This window comes from Nycticebus coucang, chromosome 12 (genome assembly GCF_027406575.1).
Source record: "Nycticebus coucang isolate mNycCou1 chromosome 12, mNycCou1.pri, whole genome shotgun sequence".
In the NCBI taxonomy this organism is placed as follows: Eukaryota; Metazoa; Chordata; class Mammalia; order Primates; family Lorisidae; genus Nycticebus; species Nycticebus coucang.
This window is the reverse complement of record NC_069791.1, coordinates 56,112,709-56,127,058: the sequence shown is the minus strand read 5'-3', so window position 1 is coordinate 56,127,058 and position 14,350 is coordinate 56,112,709. Positions and strand designations below refer to the sequence as shown.

Below are 14,350 nucleotides of genomic sequence, written 5' to 3'. Positions count from 1 at the left end.
TCTTGGTTCACTGTGCTCCAGCCACACAGGCTTCTCCTTTTCTCAAGCACCAAGTTCCTTTCTGACTTAGGGTCTTTGCTCACACTATTTCTGCCATCTGAATAGCCCTCCCCAGGTTCCATCCAACCTTTACCAGGACAGCTTTTGCTCAGTGCTTCAGAAATCTGTAAGAGCTACTTTCACAAGGCTGCCTTTTCTGATTTAGCAGTCCTGCACTGGCTCCTTCTACACTGTCATTATATGCTTTTTCGTATTTTTTTTTTTTTAACTACAACTGGAGTTAAATGTTATTTGTGCGATTCTATGTTTAATGTTTGCCTGCCTATACTGAAATGTAAACCCATAAAAGCTGAAGTGTGGTCTGTTTTGTTCAGCATTGTAAACCCCGAGACTTAGCACCAACTGGCTTATAATACAGTCCTGGGTAGTAAATTACACTGTCAGGAACACATCATCATGATACTATGTTCTCTCAAGAACTTCCATTCCCAGGAATACATCTTTTTTTTTTTTTTTTTTGAGACAGAGTCTATGTTGCCCTCAGTAAAGTGCCGTAGCGTCATAGCTCACAGCAACCTGAAACTCTTGGGCTTAAGCGATTCTCTTACCTCAGCCTCCCTAGTAACTGGGACTGCAGGCACCGCCACAATGCCCAGCCATTTTTTTGTTGCTATAGTTGTCATTGTTGTTTAGCAGGCCCAGGCTGGGTTTGAACCTGCCAGTCCCACTGTATGTGGCCGGCACCCTAACCACTAAGCTATGGGCACTGAGCCCCCGGGAATAGATCTTGTTTTCATTCTCACCCCAACTTGTGGGTATGTCTATAAAATATACTGCCTGATTCAAGGTAGATATTCTACAGATATTAGTTTCCACTGCCCACAGTCCCTCTGTCTTCATTCTCTGAAGATGCCCATAATGAGACTCTAAACATCAGATATGTACTTTCTCTACTTCACTCCATCCAAACTCTACTTGCCATTCTCTTTCATGGACATTGGTGATTTTGCTTCCTTTCACCTACCCATAAGACCACTTCTATTACCTGATGACCCAGTTTGAGGTTTTACTTTGGTAAAGGTTCTTAGTCCCCCAGACCTCTCCTTGTATCACTTTCTCCCCAATCTATACTGCAAGCCCCCAAGGAGAAGGCTCTGATCTGATCCATGTTCATATCCTCTTTCCTAGTGTCTAGAATGGTGTTTATTTTATATGTAGTAGACACTTACTAAATATTTGCTGACTGAGTGAAATGAATGAATAAATGAATGAGTTTGGTTTAATACTAAGTTTGAACAACAGAAGGACAACCAGTCAAGTTCTTTACCACTCAGCTCAGAAGGGTCAGGACTAAAAATGTACATTGGCTGGAATTCATGGAATTATTCATAGAGTAATATTTGAAATTCATCAAAAAAAGATTATATTGAGAGAAAAAAAAAATTAAAGTTAGAACATTTCATTGCCAGAAGGCAGTGCAGCTAAATCAGGATTATAATTCAAGGATAAATCATAAAAAGAAATCTAAAAGAATACAGTCCCAGAGAATACAAAAAAGGAAGAGTTTTAAGGAAAACCTCTAATGGCATCAAAATTGCAGAAAGACAGAAGAAGTTGAAGGCATACAGATTTCCACTCCATGTAGTAATTCAAAGATTCTTGGTGACCTCCCAGCCAGTAAAGTGTCAGAGGCAGAAGCTGGGCTGAAGGACCTGAGGTATGAGTAAGAATGACAAAAAGTATTAATATAAAACTATGCTTTCAAGAAGCCTGACAGAAAAATAAGAATCATAGCTCTGAGGAAGTTTTAGAAGCAGCTGTGAGTATAAAATGACAGAGAAAAAGATGGCTCTGCAGATAAAGCACGTCACTAACAAACAAATGTTATCATTGCTACCACCAAGGAACAGAATGGAGTAAAAAAAGGACTTGGGTACTCGTACAATTCTGTTGTTTACTCTCTGTGTGATTTTGGAAAAGTCATTTTCCAGTCCTCAGGCTAAGCATCAGATTATTCTAATAATGGTTAATAAATGGAAAATACTTTTAGAAAGGTATATTACTTTCTATAAATAAGGTATTATTGCTGTAATAGGTGGTTTATATTTTTGTTATATAGAGATGTTTGTCATTTTTCAGTTCTACTCATCAGCATGAGATGCTGAAACTCTGTTATATCTAATACTATCTATTTATTCCAATCCCAGCAAAGAGCACTAAGACAAAGAAAATGAGACAGAGGCCGCACCCACCCGTAGCCATGTGGGTAAGGCACTGGCCACATACACCAAGGCAGGTGGGTTTGAACCCAGCCCGGGCCAGCTAAAACAACAAAGACAACTGCAAAAAAATATATAGCCAGGTGTTGTGGCGGGCGCCTGTAGTCTCAGCTACTTGGGAGGCCGAGGCAAGAGAATTGCTTACGCCCAAGAGTTGGAGGTTGCTGTGCTGTGAGCTGTGATGCCAAGGCAGCCTACCAAGGAAAACATAGTGAGACTCTATCTCAAAAAAAAAAAAAAAAAACCAAAAAGAAAGAAAAAGAAAATGAGACAGAGAAAAAAAAGAGTAAAATCAGGGTGTAATGAGTCAAGGCAGTAATTGCAAACTCTCCTACTTCCTCCTACAGATTCTGTCAGTTTCATAAACTGGGGGATATTAGTTACAGGCTACTTCCTCCAAGGTGGAGAACTGCCTACTGCTTCTATTAAACTGGTCTGCCATGGTAGCCTTATGCTTACTCTAAGGCTCCAGGTCAGTGAAAAGCATGAATGGAATCATCAAAGGCCTTACCTCTTTATCAAAAAATAAAATTGTAACCTGAGGTAAAGTTTATTTATCACTCCTTGGTTACCTTGTTTTGGGTTTCTCTCCCAGGGAAATGTTACAGGTGAGTGGCAATTTTCCATATTCAAACTACTTTATGGAGACCTTTCACATGAAAGGGGAGCCTGCTTCTGAGTAGTACCACAGCCAGAGTCAGTATAACCATTTCCTCAAAGCACTTGTGAGTAGAACACAATATCACACAGTAGATATATATGCAATAACAGCAATAGAAAATATATATAGGCTGGGTGAGGTGGCTCACGCCTGTAATCCTAGCACTCTGGGAGGATGAGGGAGGTGGATTGCCTAAGCTCACAGGTTCAAGACCAGCCTGAGCCAAAGTGAGACCCCGTCTCTAAAAATAGCCAGGTGTTGTAGTGGGCACCTGTAGTTCCAGTTACTTGGGAGGCTGAGGCGAGAGAATCACTTGAGCCCAAAAGTTGGAAGTTACTATGAGCTATGATACCACAACACTTTACTGAGGATGACAAAGTGAGCCTCTGTCTCCAAAAAAAAAAAAGAAAAGAAAAGAAAATATATGCATAATGAATGCTACCAAAAATATGTAGGAAGAAACTGGGCTGAACTCTTCAATAAAGGTAGTTAACAATATCCTTCATTTATAAAACAGATTTGATTATCTCAGTCAATTAAAAGAAATAACGAACAGTGATTTATAATAAATTGAGGGTAACGCAAAAGTCATTTCCATTTATCTTTAAGATGCAGGGTAGTTTTGCTGTGTGTTTTAAAATCTTCCTAACTGTATTTGGCTGAGGATAACATTAAATTTAACTTTCATTCTATGAGCACAGCTGGATAGACTACCCTGATGCTAATTTTATTAAAAGAAACTAACAAATTGCTAAAGAAATTTAAATGCAAAATATTAATTTTTAAAATTAAACTATGCTTACTGTCAGCACTCACATGCTCACAAAAGAAAAGCAGAATAAGCAATAATAAAGCATAGTAGCAATAAGATATGGTAAGTGACATAAAAGCAAGAAGAATGTGGGATAAAATGCAGAAGGTTCACTACCATTAACTAAAGTGAGTCTGCTTTACTGAAATCAAGCAAAATCATAAGGGTGATTCCAGAGAACACTGAGCATTTTACAAAGAAATGACATAATGATATAATAAACTAAGTATACAGACATTTGTTAATGTCTTTATAATTCTCACAAACATACAAGTAATCCAATAGCAAATTCTGATGTATGTGTGGTACAGGAGGGAGAATGTAGTGGGAGCAAAGATCTTTCTGTACTATAGTACTGATCAAATCACCATTATAAATGCAAGAAATGTTTACTGAGTGCCTACTATATGCCCAGTTCTGTTCTTTAGTTGAAGACACTATAGTAAACATCGAGAAAAATCCATGACCATATGGAGCTTACCATAGAGTGACAAGGCCGGGTAAGGTGGCTTATGCCTATAATCTTAGCACTCTGGGAGGCCGAAGCAAGAAAATTGCTTGAGCTCAGTAGTTCAAGACCAGCCTGAGTAAGAGTCTCTACTAAGAACAGAAAAAAATTAGCCAGGCATGGTGGTGTGCATCTGTAGTCCCAGCTACCTGGGAAATTGAAGCAGGAGGATCACTCAAGCCCAGGAGTTAGCGGTGCAGTGAGCTATGATAGTACCACTACACTCTAGCTAGGGTGATAGAGTGAGACTTTGTCTCCAAAAAAAAAAAATAAATAAAATATATATGTGTGTGTGTGTGTCTGTGTTATATATATTTGAAAGATTTAAGGCAGGGTGCAATGGCTTACACTGGGAGGCTAAGGAGGGAAGATTGTTTGAGCTCAGGTGTTTGAGACTAGCCTGAGCAAGAGAGAGATCCTCTCTCTACTAAAAATAGAAAATTAGTCAGGTGTAGTGGTGCAAGGCCTGTAGTTCTAGCTACTTGGTAGCAAATGATTGCTACTGAGGCAAATGGATTGCTTGAGCCCAGGAGTTTGAGGTTGCTGTGCAATGCCATGGCAATCTACCAAAGGCAAGAGAGTTTGAGATCCTGTCTCAAAAAAAAAAAAAGAAAAAGAAAGAAAACAAAGATTTAAAACTTGTGACCTTGAGCAAGACATATATTTGGCTGACTAAAGGGTTTGTTATAAAGAAAGCAAGAAGGACTGCTAATAAAAATTGAGTATATATCTAAATATGAGAGATATATACACTATATGTCTATACAGGAATACATATAGTGTATATCTCTACATAGAGATAGAGATACATATACAGATATAAAACAAAGATTGTTGTTGACAGTGAAATTGAACATAAAAACGTATATAAGCAAAGTACATTCTCATAATTCTAAATTATTTTTTGCTAAAATCAAATATAAGCAATTATTTGCCTCTAATATGACTTGTGTGAATCAAAAATTTTTTTCATAATGACCATTTTTACACAATGGATAAGGTGAAACCAAAATGTGCAACTATCAAATCCAGATGAAACTAGTTTCTACTGGATAAAACCATAAGGAAATTTACTGATAGACATTCTTGCTTACCTGGAATACTACTGATTATAGCAAAGAAGTTATTACAAGTACGGAAACTAAGCAGCATTAAATTCAGGCTGTTACCTCAGCATATGGGGTAGTTTCACATACAGCATGCATGCACAAGACATTTCTGTCTACAATGGACCCAAATACGACAATGGTCCCACAAGATTATAATACTCTATTTTTACTGTACCTTTTCTATATTTGGACATATTCAGACACACGAATACTTACCACTTATTACAACTGCCTACAGAATTCAGTACAATAACATGCTGTATAGGTTTGTAGCTTGGGAGCACTAGGCTACATAAAATAGCCTACATGTACAGTAGACTAAACCACATAGGCTTAGTACACTCTATGATATTCCCACAATGACAAAATCAGCTAATGATGAATCTCCCAGGAGGTAATCCTGTCGATAAGTGGCACATGGTTATATTTTGTCCAACAATTGGTGAAATGTCATTCTGCTATTTTTCCAGTCAACTCCTAAGTTGTAGATACTATACTTCTGCTGTCCTACTAGGCAAATTCAACCGTAACAACAGACGAAAATTCTTGGCAAACAGATTCCACTCTTTGAGAGCTGGATTAGGGCTCAGAAAAATGATACCCCAAAGTATGGTACTTTGGCATGCTGAGTACTTTCAACAAATGGAGATCGTAAGTTCTTGGATGCAAAGTCTCTCTGATTTTTTTCTTGCCCTTTTATCTCCTGTTTCTCTTTCCCAAAGACAGAATTTCTCTTCCCCAAGGTAGGGTGTATAAATTAGAACTCCTCTTCTACAAAGCAAGCCATAAAAATCTAAAAATGTTACTGAAATCTTCCCCTTTCTGTGCAAGAGCTGGCCATAAAGAAATTCTCTGGGGACGGGCACAGTGTTTCATGCCTGTAATCCTAGCACTTGGGAGGCCAAGGCAGATGGATTGCCTGAGCTCATGGATTCCAGACCTGCCTGAGCCAGAGTGAGACCTCGCCTCTAAAAATAGCCAGGTATTGTGGCAGATGCCTGTAATTCCAGCTACTTGGGAGCCTGAGGCAAGAGAATCGCTTGAGTCCAAGAATTTGAAGTTGCTGTGAGCTATGATGCCGCAGCACTCTACTGAGGGTAACCAAGTAAAACTCTGTCTCAAAAAACAGAAATTCTCTGGCATCTCTTAAGGCCAAGAATTCAAGATCACCCTGAGTAAAAGCAAGATCCTGTCTCTACAAAAACAAGACAAATTAGCCAAGTGTTGTGATACATGACTGTAGTCCTAGCTACTTAGGAGGCTGTGGCAGGAGGATTGTTAGAGCCTAGAAACTGGAAGTTGCAGTGAGCTCTGATGATGCCTGCACTCTAGCCCAAGCAACAAGGGAAGACCCTGACATTAAAAAAGAAAAAGAGAAAGAAATTCTCTGACCTACCTTGTCTGACAGTAGGTCAAGACCCTTATTCCAGAGGAGTTCTGCCTTATACCCAGGCAGAACCAGCAGGAAGGAATGTTACACAGAGACCAAGAAGAATCTGAACAGACAGGCCTTGCTGGGTTTCCCCCCTCAGTCTATTACCATTAGATCATTCATTCCCTTTGTCCAATCACATTTCCACATGGTTGTCCATTCTTCATTGAACCTAAGCATAAAAACAGTTTTCCATGGGTCTTCGGGTCTTCGTTTATGAAGGCGCTGTATCACATAAAACTTCAATTAAATAATTTTATTATGGTTTTCTCTTGTTGACCTGTTTTTGGTTATAAGGAATGTTGGTCATGTCACTTACAATGAGGAAAGGTATCACACTTCCCCCCCCATAGTTGCACGTCAAGTAAATAAACGTATAAAGACAAAGTAGACAAAAATACATGCAGATATAATGCAAACACCGGAGTCAAACAAGGAAACAGACTTGCGGTTGAAAAGTCCCAGATCATCGAGTGTCTCCACTGAAAGAAAACATCTTAGAACTTCACTAACTACAGGATTAGAATATACAATCCATCCTTCAAGATTTATATGGTTGTCGACCAAGAAGGGAAAAAAAGAATAGCGATGGTTCGTTCCTTTTAGGCCCCTTTAAAACAAGGGAGTCAAATTTCCTCGCTTTAGTTGAGCGGGACAGGGAGGTACACCTGAGAAAAATTAAAACTAACAGTTTCGAAGGCCAGCAACTTCAAAGAAAGCGAAACATAGAAGTTTTAAAAAACGATGAAGGAAGCAGGCCGAGAAATCACAATAAAGCGTGGAGGACCCCACCGAGCCATCTCCACCGCTCAAAAGGGCAGACAGGAGCGGCTGCAAGACCAGCAGCATCTTCGTCCCCGGAACGCAACAGCCAGCCTGAAGCTGGAGCAGGGGAGCAGTCCCGGGAACCCCCTTTCTGCCCCTCTCTCGTCAATCCCGCCCCCTGGGTACTCCCCGTCCCGCCCGGCTACTCACCGGATTCGCTTCCCACATAACGGTGACGAGATCGAGCGGGAAGGGCCCGGGGGAAGGGGCTAGCCGCGGGGCCTGGGTGTTAGGATAGTTCCGCGGGTCCCCGGGCACGGACGAAGAGGCAACCTCAGGGAGGCCTTCCCTCTCTCCCTCCCCGTCACAAGCTAGCGTCTTCAGACCACCAAAACACCCGACTTCCGCCCGAAGCCAGCCAATCAGCAGCGGTCCCGCTCCTCTTCCGTAAGTTCGCCCCGCCCCAGTCTCTCGCTTCCGGGGCTTGCGAGTATCTGGGCTGTGAAATTTAAAGGGTTTGTAGTTAGCCACCCCTTCAAAGCTACATCTCCGTACTACATCCCCACCAAGCAATCGGCAAGCCGCGATGTATTTCCTTCCTAAGAACCGATAATTTATTGATCACAGTGTAGTGACCGAGCTTCAGACTGCCTGGGACTGTCTAATCCCCTCTAGTCCAATGGCATTTAGGACAAGCTTCATAACCTTTCAATTTCCTCATCCTCAAAATGGAGATGATAATGGTATGTAAAAGTACAGTTAGCACAGTTATTTGGCACACAGCTTATTAAGTGGCGATTATGTGCTCAGAAGTGAACACTGACCCATGTACAATTTCTGCCCTCATGGGTTTTAGAATCTAGAAGAAAAAAAGTAAAAAATAAATAATTTAGAAAAATTAAAAGGTGCAATGTGGCCTATAGGTAGTATGACACATATAAGGTTTTACTAATGCTTACCTAGAGTAAAGTGCCTGGGAAGCTCCCTCAAGAAGTTTAAATGAAGACCATGAAGATTTCATTAGGAATCAAGTCAGCTGGGTAAAGAGAGCTTAGGGAGTGGAAGAATTTTCCAGGCAACAGAGTAGGCTCTACCCATAGGAAATGAAAGTGAAACAGCTGCAACAAAGTAGGAATAGTAGGATCTATTCATAGGAAATGAAACTGAAATAGCTGCTTGTTATGTAGCCTTCTGGACTTTTCTATACCTCTACACATTTAAAAAAATAAAATATGATCAAAAAATACTTAAGATTTAGAACTTCTTTCACTTTAAATATGATGTGAATATCCTTACATTTTAATATGTATAAATCTGATCACTTTAAAGTGATTTATAGCATCCCATAACTTGTATGTATGATACACAAATACACATAAACATATATTTGAAACAATCCACTCTGATAGACATTTAAGTGGTCTTACTCTTTATTTCGAAAATATGCTGCATTCCTGTACAGACATTTTTTCACATTTGTCCAATTACCTACTTTTAATTTATTTTTAGAAATAAATTGTTTAGTATGAGGTTATGGAAATTTTTACCAAATGGTTAACCAGTTGCCCCAATATCATTTATTGAGTAATCCATTCTTTCCCCACTACTTTAAAGTGATACTGTTAATCATAAACTAATGCATAAACAGAGGGTGCCCAAAAAAGGATACACATTTTTTTTTTTTTTTGTAGAGACAGAGTCTCACTTTACTGCCCTCAGTAGAGTGCCGTGGCATCACACGGCTCACAGCAACCTCCAGCTCTTGGGCTTACGTGATTCTCTTGCCTCAGCCTCCCGAGTGTAGCTGGGACTACAGGCGCCCGCCACAACGCCCGGCTATTTTTTTGTTGCAGTTTGGCCGGGGCTGCGTTTGAACCCATCACCCTCAGCATATGGGGCCGGCGCCCTACTCACTGAGCCACAGGTGCCACCCAGGGATACACATTTTAAGAAAGGGAAAAAAAATTGTATTAAATTTGTAATGCTCAAGTCACATTTGATTTCTGCAATTGAAGAAGTGCTCAATGTTACTTGTATTCATCTTTTGCTATCAGTATATATTGAGTATATAATTTAATACCTTTTTTCTTAAAATGTGTATACATTTTTGGCACCCTCTATATGCATATATACATATATGTTTCTGCACATTCTCATCGATTTTATTAACTATCTACTTGTTCCCATGCTGTGCTACACTGTTAAAATTATTATAGTTTTGTAATATGTTTACTTTTTCATAAAGAAACTCCTCTACTACATCTCTTCTTACTAAAAAAGTTTCAAAATCATGAGTCTTCCCTTAAGGAACACATCTTTCAGGTATTTTGGTCTTTTATATCTTTAAATACATTTAAAAATTTTTCCATGTAGATTTGCAAAATTCTTACGTAGTTCTTTCCTAGGTATATTTTATAGTTTTTTTTGTGAATGAGATAGTTTTTATTGCTGTGATTGAGGAAAGCTATTGATTTTGTGTATTTGTCATGTATCCTGCTACACTGTGAAAATGCATAATTAGTTTTAACAGCTTGACAGATGATGGCTCTGAATTTTTGTATAAACAATCATATCAGCTTGGCACCTGTAGCACGGTGGTTACAGCGCCAGCCACATACAAGAAGATTGGAGGGTTCGAACCTGGCCTGGGCCAGCTAAACAACAATGACAACTGCAACAAAAAATAGGCAGGCATTGTGGTGGGTGCCTGTAGTCACAGCTACTTGGGAGGCTGAGAATTGCTTGAGCCCAGGAGTTTGAGGTTGCTGTGAGCTGTGACGTCACTGCATTCTACTGAGGGCAACATAGTGAGACTCTGTCTCAAAATTAAAAAAAAAAATCATATCACCTCCCAATAATGCAGTTTTGAATTCTTCTATTGAATTAGCCAAAACCTGAGAAAATTTCTGAAGAATATAGGACAAGACAATGGGTATTCAGGCTTAATGCAGTTAGGTAAGAATGTGCCCCTAGTTGGTACTAGATATTCTTTAAATATAAAGAAATTTTATTCTATTCCTAGTTTACTATAAGTTTTTAATTGGGAAAGGAAGTAAAACTTTGTCAATTGTCACATGAGCGATAGTACTACATTTGCTTTTTACTCTGATTCATTAATAATAATAAATTTCGCTGAGATTTCCTAATATTCAACCCATCTTTACACTTCTGAAATAAACTGTGCTTCCTTATAATATATTACTTTTTGAATATCTTGCTTAGTTCAATTTGTGAATATTCTATTTAGGATTAAAATGTATTTGTCATTAATAAAATTAATCTGTTTTACTGGTGATTTTGTGATTATCTTTAACAAATCTTGGTATCAGAATAATGCTAGACTTGAAAGTGAGCAGTAGCAGTTCATGTATTTAGAAATTAGCTCTTCCTTGAAGGTGGAGTGGATTTTTATGAGGTAAATTTAAGTAGAAGGGTTAGGACCAGTTCCTGGATCTTTTGTGGGCTGAAGCTGTACCTCATTTTCTTGAAGCCCTGAGATTTCTTGGGCTAATGATAGGAGAATGAGATGGAGTGAACACAATTGGCTTGGAGAAATATTGAATGAATTAGATGAATAATTATTTGAAATATACAGCTGTATCCCAAAGGAACATGAAGGGAACTGAAAATAGCTGAGCAAATTTTAGTTATTATGTTTTTGAATGTATTTTTACTGCTTTAGGACTATTGCTTTAAAAAGCCAGTGTGGGAAGGGTCCTTCGTGATTATTTAGTCCTAACATCACAAGCTGACAGCTAATGAGCTTTAGTATACACATAATAGTTAGAATGTTTTGAATAAATTGCCACTACTTTGAAACCAGGAATTTCACAGTTAACAATATGGATTTCCAGCTTCATTTTCACATATGCCAACAACTGGTGAAGACATATTAACTCCTTTTGACTGGGAATGGACTGTTGGCCTCCTTTAAATTATCTACTTGGAGACTACTAAGTATTTGGGTTTTAAGTAACTAATAATCTACTTCTTATCTTGTGGTGTAAATGTAATGGATTTAGAACTTTCTAAAATATCTTCATAGAAAACAACTTCACCTCTCTTATAACTTATTTAAGGTTGATCTCAATCATTGGTGTCTAACCTCTCAGAATCTTTAGTAGATTACAGCAGCGCCTCTCCCCCTCCCTCTTATCTGTGGGGGATACATTGTAAGACCCTACTGGGTGTCTAAAACAACAAATAACACTGGACTCTATATAGATTTTTTAAAGTCTATAACTGAGGTTGTTACCAAGTGACTAATGGGTGGGTAGCATACAAACATTCTTCAGAGATAATTTGGGTTTAGTTTCAGACCACACAATAAAGCAAATATCACAATAAAACAAGTCACGCATATTTTTTGTTTTCTCAGTGCATATAAAAGGTATGTTTATACCATACTTTAGTCTATTAATTGTGTAATAGCATTATGTCTAAAAAAAGTACATACTTTGCTTTTTAAAATATTATTAAAAAAATACTAACAATCATCTGATCCTTCAGCTAATCATAATCTTCTTGCTGGTGGAAGGTCTTCCTTCAGTGTTGATGGTTGCTGACTGAATAGGGTAATTGTTGCTGAAGGCTGGGGTGGCTGTGGCACCTTTTTTTAAAAGACAATGAAATTTGCTACATCAAACTTGCTTTAGGGAAAGATTTCTCTGTAGCATGTGATGCTGTTTGATAGCATTTTACCTTTACTAGAACTTCTTTCAAAATTAGAGTCAATCCTCTCAAACCCTGCCCCTGCTTTATCAACTACATCTATGTAATATTCTAAATTGTTTGTTTGCCTTTCAGCAATATTCACAGCATTTTCACCAGGAGTAGTTTCCATTTCAAGAAACCACTTTCTTTGCTCATTTTTAAGAAGCAATTCATCATTCATTCAAGTTTTATTAAAAGATTGCAACAATTTACTCACATCTTTAAGCTCTACTTCTAGTTCTCCTGCTGTTTCACTGCATCTATAGTTAGTTCCTTCACTGAAGTCTTGTATCCTTCAAAGTCATCCATGAGGGCTGGAATCTACTTCTTCCAAACTCAGTGTCAATAGTGTTGATATTTTGGCCTCCTGCCATGAGCCATAAATGTTCTTAATGGCATCTAGACTGGTGAATCAGTTCCAGGTTTTCAGTTTATTAGTCCAAATCCATCAGAGGATCATCAGAGGAATCCCTATCTATGGTGGCTGTAGTCTTTAAAAATGTATTCCTTAAATAATAAAACTTAAAAGTAGAAATTATTCCTTCATCCATGGGCTTCAGAATAAATGCTATGTTAGCATACATGAAAATAATATTAATGTCCTTATGTATCTCCATCAGAGCTCTTGGGTGACCAAGTACTTTGTCAATCAAAAGAAATGTTTTTTCCTGAGCAACAGGTCTCAAGAATGGGCTTAAAATATTCAGTAAATCGTGCTATAAATATCCTGTCATTCAGGCTTTGTTGTTCCATTTATAGAGCACAGGCAAAGTAGATTTAGCATAATACTTAAGGGCCCTAAGATTTTTGGAATGCTAAGTGAACATTGGCTTCAACTTAATGTTATCAACTGCATTAGCCCCTATCAAGAGAGTCAATCTGTCCTTTGAAGCTTTGAAGCTAGACATTGACTTCTTTCCCCATATGGAAGTCCTAGATGGCACTTCCTTTTACTTGAAAACTAAGAGGCCATTACAGGGTTATCACTTGGCCTAATTTCAATATTGTTGTGTCTCAGGGAATAAGGAGGCTCAAGGACAGGGACACAGATGGAGAATCAGCCAGTCAGTGGCACAATCAATTTATTGATTAAGTTGGCTGTCTACACATGGGTGCAGTTTGTGGTGCCCCAAAACAATTATTACTACAATAGTGATATGAAAGATCACTGATCACAGATCACCATAAGAGATACAATAATAATGGAAAAGTGCAAAAATTACCAAAACGTGACACAGAGACACAAGGCAAACACATTCTGTTGGAAAAATGGGGCTTACAGACTTGCTTACACAGAGTTGCTGCAAACCTTCAATATGTAAAAAACACAATATCTGCAAAGCACAATAAAGCAAAATGCAGTAAAGTTATGAGGCCTGTGGACAACATGGATGTACTGTGCAAAGGGATGACTCCTGCCCTGGAAAAGATAGAGGGAGACGGCAGTAGAGTTTATCATGTTACTCAAAATAGTATGCAATTTAAAACTTATGAATTGTTTATTTTGGGAACTTTTCAGTTAATATTTTTAGACAGTGGTTAACTGTGTATAACTAAAACCGCAGAAAGAAAACCGTGGTGTGGGGATAGTGTACAATTGGTCATTAGTAACCGTGAGTTCCACATTCATTTTTGACCAACCACAGATCAAAAATATCTGAACAAAAATGGATGGTTGCATCTGTACTGAACAGCTAGAGACTTTTTTTTCTTTTTATTACCAACCATTTGCACAGTATGGTATTTATCAGGTATTGTAAGTAATCTACAAATAATTTAAACTAAAGTTTACAGAAGATGGCATAGGTTATAAGCAAATACCTCACCATTTTCTATAAGGGGCTTGAAGGTTTTGACAACTTAAAGGGGTCTTGGAAGCAGTGCCCCTGCAGACACTGAAGGGCGACTATACTTTCTGCCTGTAATGCCTCTGGTTTTCCCTGTACATAGAGTCTGGCATGGGAAAACTTCCCTCTGTATCATAGTTGCAGGCAAATGCTACAACAGTAAAGTGACTATACACTACTTTTCTCAGGAAGACCAGACATTTTACTTCATCTTCTATATTTTCT

The 14,350-nt window shown here is 38.4% G+C and overlaps 1 protein-coding gene across 3 annotated transcripts in view; it reads right to left on the bottom strand.

Annotated features, from left to right (window-relative positions):
- Nucleotides 1–8,654, bottom strand: part of PARP11 (poly(ADP-ribose) polymerase family member 11) — a 58,522-nt gene extending 49,868 nt beyond the window's left edge. For 2 of the 3 annotated variants that reach the window (XM_053555626.1, XM_053555625.1), the window contains exons 1-2: nucleotides 8,525–8,654; nucleotides 7,776–8,064 (exon numbers count right to left, since the gene is read on the bottom strand). In XM_053555626.1, coding sequence (XP_053411601.1) covers nucleotides 7,776–8,064; nucleotides 8,525–8,586 — 351 coding nt within the window. In that variant the 5' untranslated portion in view covers nucleotides 8,587–8,654. Of the gene's footprint in view, nucleotides 1–7,775; nucleotides 8,065–8,524 lie in introns of those variants that run through there. The other variant, XM_053555627.1, reaches the window with a different exon arrangement.
- Nucleotides 8,655–14,350: the final 5,696 nt, after the last annotated feature.